The sequence below is a fragment of the Lepidochelys kempii genome, chromosome 24, assembly GCF_965140285.1.
Source record: "Lepidochelys kempii isolate rLepKem1 chromosome 24, rLepKem1.hap1, whole genome shotgun sequence".
Classification (NCBI taxonomy): Eukaryota; Metazoa; Chordata; order Testudines; family Cheloniidae; genus Lepidochelys; species Lepidochelys kempii.
In genome coordinates, this window is record NC_136403.1 from 10,675,703 (window position 1) to 10,684,813 (window position 9,111).

Sequence of the window (9,111 nt, forward strand, 5' to 3'; positions counted from 1 at the left end):
ACGGGGGCTACGGAACAGGCAGGACCTGCCAGCAGGGGGCAGCACTCTCAGCTACAGCATTTCTCTGCCCCCAGTTACCCTCTGGCAGCCGCACTGGCCCCACATTCTGCCTCCACCTCTGCAGTGCAGCCCCAGTGCACAGTGTGTTGCTGCCTCTGGAACGCTGCTGCCAATGCATGAACGTGGCTAGCGGCCAGCTCCCCCTCCCACAGCTGAGCACGCTCTGCAGGGAATCCATCTTTTATCCCCCAACTACCCCCATACACCCCTCTGGCTATCCCCATACCCCCCCTTCTATCCCCATACACCCCTCTGGCTATCCTCATACCCCCCTTCTATCCCCATACACCCCTCTGGCTATCCCTATACCCCCCCTTCTATCCCCATACACCCCTCTAGCTATCCCCATACCCCCTTCTATCCCCATACATCCCCATCTACCCCCATACACCTCCTTCTATCCCCAGACACCCCTCTGGCTATCCCCATACCCCCCTTCTATCCCCATACCCCCCTCTGACTATCCCCATACCCCCTTCTATCCCCAGACACCCCTCTGGCTATCCCCAGACACTCCCTTCTATCCCCAGATACCCTCATCTATCCCCATACACCCCTCTGGTTATCCCTATACCCCCCCTTCTATCCCCATACACCCCTCTAGCTATCCCCATACCCCCCTTCTATCCCCATACACCCCCATCTACCCCCATACACCTCCTTCTATCCCCAGACACCCCTCTGGCTATCCCCAGACACTCCCTTCTATCCCCAGATACCCTCATCTATCCCCATACACCACTCTGGCTATCCCTATACCCCCCCTTCTATCCCCATACACCCCTCTGCCTATCCCCATACAACCCCATCTATCCCCATACACCCATCTATCTATTCCCATACACCCCTCTGGCTATCCCCATACTCCCCCTTCTATCCCCATACACCCCTCTGGCTATCCCCATACACCCCTCTGCCTATCCCCAGATACCCTCATCTATCCCCATACACCCCTCTGGCTATCCCCATACACCCCCATCTACCCCCATACACCCCTCTGCCTATCCCCATACAACCCCATCTATCCCCATACACCCATCTATCTATCCCCATACACCCCTCTGGCTATCCCTATACCCCCCCTTCTATCCCCATACACCCCTCTGGCTATCCCCATACACCCATCTATCTATCCCCATACACCCCTCTGGCTATCCCCATACACCCCCTTCTGTCCCCATACCCACCCATCTATCCCCCCCCGCCACACACACACCCTTCTGTCCCCATACACCCCTCTATCTACCTAGTGATCTAGCTTTCTCAGTACATAGCTGGTCCTGCTCACTGCTATATCCAAGCCCCATCACAATGGTTTATGGGTTGTCTCCTCTCAGCCCCTGGGGAGTAGGGACATTTGCTCCCCACTTTACAGATGGGCAGGAAGCCCCAAGAGAGCAGGGGCTGGCTTCACAGAGGGCCTGAGATGCTGTGATGCTGAGCTGGGACAGTACTCACTTTTAAGGACCTAGCAAATCACAGGAACACCCTGCGACCCACCCAGCCAGAGCTAGGGGTCTGGGCTCCCATACACTGAATGGTTGGTTTCAGAGTAGCAGCCATGTTAGTCTGTATCTGCAAAAAGAACAGGAGTACTTGTGTCTCTAATAAATTTGTTAGTCTCTAAGGTGCCACAAGTACTCCTGTTCTTCATACACTGAATGCAGGGGAGAGCCGGCTGATACTGCGACCCACACAGCCAGAGCTAGGGGTCTGGGCTGCCATACACTGAAGGGGGGGAGGGGCGCCTGACACTGTTGCGACCCACACAGCCAGAGCTAGGGGTCTGGGCTGCAATACACTGAAGGGGGGGAGGGGCGCCTGACACTGTTGCGACCCACACAGCCAGAGCTAGGGGTCTGGGCTCCCATACACTGAAGGGGGGGAGGGGCGCCTGACACTGTTGCAACCCACACAGCCAGAGCTAGGGGTCTGGGCTCCCATACACTGAAGGGGGGAAGGGGCGCCTGACACTGTTGCGACCCACACAGCCAGAGCTAGGGGTCTGGGCTCCCATACACTGAAGGGGGGAAGGGGCGCCTGACACTGTTGCAACCCACACAGCCGGAGCTAGGGGTCTGGGCTGCCATACACTGAAGGGGGGAGGGGCGTCTGACACTGTTGCGACCCACACAGCCAGAGCTAGGGGTCTGGGCTGCCATACACTGAAGGGGGGGAGGGGCGTCTGACACTGTTGCGACCCACACAGCCAGAGCTAGGGGTCTGGGCTGCCATACACTGAAGGGGGGGAGGGGCGCCTGACACTGTTGCGACCCACACAGCCAGAGCTAGGGGTCTGGGCTCCCATACACTGAAGGGGGGGAGGGGCGCCTGACACTGTTGCGACCCACACAGCCAGGGCTAGGGCCCAGGGCTCCCATACACTGAAGGGGGGGAGGGGCGCCTGACACTGTTGCGACCCACACAGCCAGGGCTAGGGCCCAGGGCTCCCATACACTGAAGGGGGGGAGGGGCGCCTGACACTGTTGCGACCCACACTCCAACATGCTGGGGAGAGCCACCTACGCCAGTCAATGGGAGATGCCAACCGAAGGGGTGTGAGCTAAGCCATGCCCCCTCACCAAGCTAGGCACCTAAGCCCTGGCTGCAGGGAGCTGCCCAGCTCTGCTAGCCAGTCACCTGGGAGCCCCGCACATGGCGTCTGGCACCTCAGGCCTTTCTGGTGAGAATGAGAGAGGCAGGTGTCTCGCTCCACAGCAAACTGTCCAAGGAGGAGGGGCAGCAGCAGCTGCTTTATTCATACTAGCCCAGTGGGTAGAGCACTCGCCTGGCTGACCTGGCTTCAAGTCCCGTCCTAGACCAAGCCAAGCATCACTGCAATGTGTGTGCAACGCTCTGTGCCCACCCAGCAGGGGCAGTTTTTGCTTCTCGGGCTGGACCTGCCCTGCCCTGCTGGAGTCAGGAGGAGCCCAACCTCTTGGTGCCTGTTGTGCTTGGTCCCCCTCGTCAAGGTGAAGCAGGCTGCTCTGGGAGCCAAGGTGACCTGCCTGGCTGTGGGGAGCTGTCCCCACAGTCCCCTCCCCGACCGGGTTAGTCTGGGGCCCATGCGGGGAATGTTAACCCAGCGTGGGGGAGATTAGCCAGCCTGGAGAAGGCAAAGTTCATTAGAAATGGGCAGCTGTCCAGGGCTGGGAGCACCAGGCAGAGATCGGCACCCAGAGGGGGACAGAGGGGGCAGGGAGGAGGCTGAAGGCCTGGGCTGGGTGGCTCCCCCAGTTGTGGTGGAGCAGGGGTAGCTGCGGAGCTCTCATGATTCCCCAGAAATCACTTGTTCAAAGCCCCCTTTCCCGACCAGAGACCTGCCTTGTCAGTCTCCCCGCTGTTCACTCACATTGGCCCCAGTCCCTCTCACTCTCCTGAGCAGGGCTGAGCCCAGCCAGGGGGCCCTGGCTCGCCTGGGACCCCCATTGGTGCAAAGACCCGGGGACCTCGCCTGGCTGGCCCTGAATCAAGAGGGGCATTAACTTCAACTCCCTGTCTCTGTCCCTTCTTGACGCATGGAAACACAGGCGGAGACCCTGTGCCATCCCAGCCCCTCAGCCTAGCTGCCCCCCGCCCCTCCCTCCCATCCCGGGTGCCCGCTCACCGACGGTGTGGGTTGCGGGTGTGTGGCTGGGAGCGGGTGGGGGGCTGTCTCCCAGGCTCCCCGCAGGCCGGGACTCTGCTCCCTCCCCAATGGCATTCACACAGACAGATTCGGATTGATTTATTTCACAGCCTGGGTGGAATTTGAACTTTGAACTTCAAGGAGTGGAGGCCAGGAGCAGCAGGGAAGGGTGGCAGGGAGTAGCTGTGGGGTAAAGGGAGGGGGGAGCAGCTGGAGGGTAAGGGAAGTGGGAGCAGCCAGGGAGAGGACCTTGGGCACATGGGGACAGTATGTGACCTCGCTGGCCCCTGAGAGGTAACACACTGGGGTTGACACTGACACACGCACTCTCTCTGGGACTGAAACAGACACTCTGGGATTCACACACACACGCACTACTCTCTGGGGCTGATACTCACACACACATACACACTCTGAAACTGACATGCTCTCTGGGGCTCAGACACACACGGGGATGACACACACTCTCTGGGGTTGACACACACACACCGGGGCTCACACACACACTCTGGGACTGACACACACACACCGGGGCTCACACACTCTCTGGGGCTGACACACACTCTCTGGGACTGACACACACACACCGGGGCTCACACACTCTCTGGGGCTGACACACACAGGGGCTGACACACACTCTCTGGGACTGACACACACACACTGGGGCTCACACACTCTCTGGGACTGACACACACACACTGGGGCTCACACACTCTCTGGGGCTGACACACACTCTCTGGGGCTCACACACTCTCTGGGGCTGACACACATACTGGGGCTCACTCACACACTCTCTGGGGCTGACACACACTCTCTGGGGCTTGCAGCCTCCCACTCACACTCAGCCCAGCCTGACGGGTGGAAACCCTTGCCCGACACCCATTACCTTAATGTCCTAGGGCTGAGAAGTCAGCCCTGCCTGTCCCCTGGGCACTCCCCAGTCACAGACCCTTGTGGGAAGCTGGACTGGGGGAAGTGCCAGGCCAATGCTGGCAGTCTGAGAGGGAGGTGTTTGGCTGTCTCCACTCATGGGTTTTCAGTGCCCGCATCCCAGCAGGCTAGACCCAGCCTCCTGCCCCTGGCAGACCCCAGCATCCACTGGCACTGCCCTTCCATTGCTCTCAGCTCAGAGAGTGTGAAGCTCCAGGAACTCCCTTTGCCGCTCAGGAATGAGGATAGACTGGTTCAGTTCCACCAGACCAGGCTGGGCCGGGCACTGGGGCCTGCCCAGGGAAGGGGGAGCCAGGCTGGGGTTGGTCATCAGGGCCTGCCCAGGACAGGGAAGCCAGGCTGTGGCCAGGCACCGGGGCCTACACAGGGTAGGGGGAGCCAGGCTGAGGCTGGGCACTGGTGCTCCCCCAGAGATCTCTGAGCTGAAGCCCTGCTCTCTGGGTCCGCAATGTGAACTCCATGCTCTGAGGAATCTCAGGTTTACACCAAGGGCTTCAGGCTCAGGGGGTGGGAATGGGCCATGGTGCTTAGGTCCTGGCCATGCAGGAACACGGAGAGACTGGAACCAATCTGTGGCCCTCAGGGCTGTCCCGGTGTGGCACAGCAAGGCAAGGGGAATGTCGCAGCTGCAACAGGGCTGGAGAACAGACACTCCTGCTCCCCTAGCACAGGCCCTGCCCTGGGCTATGGAGAATCAGTGTGGGGCCATGATACAAGGTGGGGGCAATTCCAACTCCATTCACTAGGGGGCAGCACTCTGTCTGTCTCACATACACCCACCCCAGACACTCCATTGTCATCTAGACCAGGGAATGAAGGAGGGAGAGGGAGTGGGCAGATTTCCAAAGGCGCTCAGCACACTAGGTGTCTGCTGGGATCTCCTGACAATCCCTGTGAGTACGGAGCCCTTCCCCTCTCATTTCCCTTTTTGAACCCAGGCCGGGGCAGTTGTGATGAAAGCACTCGGCATGGGCTCGTTGGGAGCCCATTCGGAATGATCTGGGGGCGGCCAGTCTGGCTCCTGGTGCTTGCACCAGAGATGCACCACTACATGGACTGAGCTCTCCCTCCCCAGGCTGGAGGAACAGTAGGGGTGGAGCTGCCCCATCCTGGTGGTGGAGACACCCCCACAAGCCATGTTCCAGCTACAATTTGCATCAGGAGATAAGCATCCCCGAGAAGGGCCTGGCTCCAGCTCCCGCCCAGTGCTCTGCTGGCACTGGGGAGAACTGCGCAGAGCAAACTCTGGCTGCCCTGATTAATGCTCCAATCCCTGGGCGATCAAGACCAATTTCCTGCTAAAGAAACTTTGAAAAGCTTCATTAATCTGCACCGAGCAGCTCAGGGCCGTTCCACTCTGCCTAGCTCCCCCCGTCCTCGATGCAATGGCTCAGGCCAGGACCACAGTTTGTTTGGAACAGGATGTCTTTATTTTCCCATGACAGTCCCATTCTGTCCTGCCCCCACCCCTGCCCCATGGGCCCCCGGGACTCCGCTTTTGCTGGGAAAAGGCCATGAAGCCTGGATCGCTGCAGCAGCAAAGGAGCCGCTGGCCAGCTTTTAACAGGGGCAGCCAGCCCCCCCGGAATGGTTAAGGCCGGGCACACAGTGGGCACTACCTGCCTGGGCGGCGGTGGTGGGGCACCGTGGTGAAGATGCAGGGGCATCTGTCAGAGCCAGCCCAGAGCCACGTAGACCCCACACCCAGCAGGCATGGGACACTGGCATCTCCATGTGGGGAGCTCAGTGCCTCTGCAGACATGAATGGATTTACCTTCCCAGCCCTCGGGGCATTATCCCCACCACAGAGGGGAAACTGAGGCACAGAGGGGTTCCCACATCGAGCCAAGAGGATGAGGCACACAGCTCATTAGCATTTGCCTGCCCAGTGCTCTGAGACCCTCAGGGGAGGGAGATGCTGCATAGGAGTGTGAAGGCCTGATAAGCAGAGACACTAAGTGATTGTTGGATGAATGAGTGTGTTGGGGGGTGTGTGTGGTATGAAGGTGTGTTCAAGTGCAGCGTGTGTATGAATACAGAGGTGCAGCGTGCGTGTGTGTGTGTGTGCAGGCAGTGCCAAGAATGAGCATGCCTGACTGGAGAGGGACTGGGGAGCTGCTGGCAGAGTGGGCAGGACCAAACCCCTCCAGCTTTGGGGCAGGGCTGGGCCTCCAGTGGCTCAGAGAGCTGGCTCATGGGGAGGTTCGGCCCTGCTGGTCTTGGTGGCCAATGTGTCTGTCCCCAGGTTCACCTGGATGGGGCGTGCAGCTGCCGGAGGGCAGACAGCGCTGCCTGTAGGAGACCCCAGAGTGAGTTGGTCTTTTCCTCTGTGTGTGTGTCAGCCCTAGTGAGTGTGTGTGCCAGCCCCAGAGCATGTGTGTCAGCCCCAGTGAGTGTGTCAGCCCCAGAGTGAGCCCATGTGTGTCACTTTGTAGGAGGACAGTCAGTGTTGAATGTCGATCCAAGTGTGAATGTGATGGTCAGTTTGAAGCCACTGTGCTGTTTGTACCATGGGGTGAGTCTGTGCTGCGGGTCAGCTCCCACCAGGCCCAGGCTGGGGTTGAGCATTAGGGCCTGCCCAGGGCAAGGGGAGCCAGGCTGGGTACTGGGGCCTGCCCAGGGCAAGGGGAGCCAGGCTGGGCACTGGGGCCTGCCCAGGGCTAGGGGGGCTGGGCTGGGCTGGGCACTGGGGCCTGCCCAGGGCAAGGGGAGCCAGGCTGGGCACTGGGGCCTGCCCAGGGCTAGGGGAGCCAGGCTGGGCACTGGGGCCTGCCCAGGGCTAGGGGGGCTGGGCTGGGTACTGGGGCCTGCCTAGGGCAGGGGAAGTCAGTCTGGGCACTGGGACCTGCCCAGGCCTGGGGGAGCCGGGATTGAAGCTGTGACTGCAGTGAGCTCAGAGAGGAGGGGAAGGGCAAGTGGCTTGGACGAGCAGCACAAAGCCTGTTGTCTATGGACAAGCCCGATACCCCAGCAGAAGTGGTGGGACCAGGGCTGGGTGTCCACCAGGCCGAATACCTCTGCCCGGCAGCTCCAGGCTAGAGCACAGCAGAGGAGCAAGGCAGGGAGGAGACAGGGCGTGTGGCACTGGCAATAGCAGGGAGCCCTGTGGCCTGCTGCTGCCAGTGGGAACCTTGGCACCTTCCCTGACCTCGGTGCCACTGCATGAATTCTTTATCAGCTGCAGCTTCTGCCTTAAATTAAACATGAGGCAAAAGCAGCAGCCGAAGCCAGACACCACTTAGCCACATCCAAATGGGTGAGCGAGTGCTACCTGGGAGCAGGAGCCAGCAGAGCACTGCCAGGCTCAGCCCTAGACAGCCCACGCAGGGGCCATGGGAGCAAGTTTGCTGGGCAGTAGGGGAGATCAGGATCCCCCTGAGGGCAACTCCACTCAATTCAGCCTACAGAGCTCAGCTCAGGCTCCAACCTCTCTGAGGTTCCTGGCTCCTCTTTGTGGGGTTTATGCCAGCCATGTGATCCAGACCCCCCTCCCAGGGGATCCAAAGCAGGGCTGTCTCAGGACAGGGGATGTCATAGCAGCAGGACTCCATTGCTTCCCCCTCTTGCTGAAGGGCAGCCCCTGCTGTCAGAGATGAGATTCCCACCTCAGGACAGCAACCCTGGCAGTGTAGCATGGGGCTCTAATTTTGGCTCCCCACTCTCTGGAGCACCCCTGGAAAGGGTCATAGAATCATAGAATCATAGAATATCAGGGTTGGAAGGGACCCCAGAAGGTCATCTAGTCCAACCCCCTGCTCAAAGCAGGACCAATTCCCAGTTAAATCATCCCATCTGGGACATCTGGGTCCTGTGCTCCAGAGTGACACACTTTGTTTTCTTTAGTATTATAATTGAGCTCAGTAACTAGGAGGTTAATTACCTCACAGAGCACATATGAAACTGGGCCTGACAGGAGCAGGGATTGAACCTGCAGTCCCCAGAGCGCTGGCCCTATAGCTTGAGCTAAAGGGCTAACTCTGTTAGCAGAAGCTGTTATCGGTACTGGCCGCTAGGGGGCGCCACGCTCTCACATATTAAGCCGGTGCATTACGTATGCCCGTGGGTGGGTGCTGGATTCTTTTGGGGCCTGAGCTCCTATTGGCGAGAAGTGCCTGAGGATGATACACGGTTGCAACTGAGGTTCTAGCTGGCACCTGTGCAGAGTTAATTGATTTGGAGCGGGATCTGTGCAGAAGGACAGGATCAGTGGCTGCTGCCTGAGAGCTGGCATTGAAGCTGGTGAGATGGGCTGGTCAGAGCCTCTGGATTTCACTAGGTTTCATCACTGTCTTGGGGAAGCCCAGAGGTGCAGTGTGATTTCCAGTCCCAGCACCCATGGGAGTCCTAGGGAACAGCTGGAAAGACAAACAGGAGCCACGTGTTACCCAGGGGGGGCCCACAGAGCCCCTGGCATCCCCCAACCTCTAATCTAGTAACTTGTTCAATATAATATATAATCAGTATAATCTGCT

The 9,111-nt window shown here is 59.4% G+C and overlaps 1 protein-coding gene across 5 annotated transcripts in view; it reads right to left on the reverse strand.

Annotated features, from left to right (window-relative positions):
* The window catches only part of NR1I3 (nuclear receptor subfamily 1 group I member 3), a 29,508-nt gene that overhangs the window by 19,069 nt on the left and 1,328 nt on the right, over positions 1-9,111 (reverse strand). For 3 of the 5 annotated variants that reach the window (XR_012156069.1, XR_012156068.2, XM_073322533.1), the window contains exon 2: positions 8,794-8,994. Coding sequence is in view for 1 of the 5 variants with exons in the window: in XM_073322533.1 (XP_073178634.1) it covers positions 8,794-8,870 (77 nt within the window). In the remaining 4 variants the exon portion in view is untranslated. Of the gene's footprint in view, positions 1-3,667; positions 3,783-8,793; positions 8,995-9,111 lie in introns of those variants that run through there. The other 2 variants (XM_073322535.2, XM_073322534.2) reach the window with 2 other exon arrangements.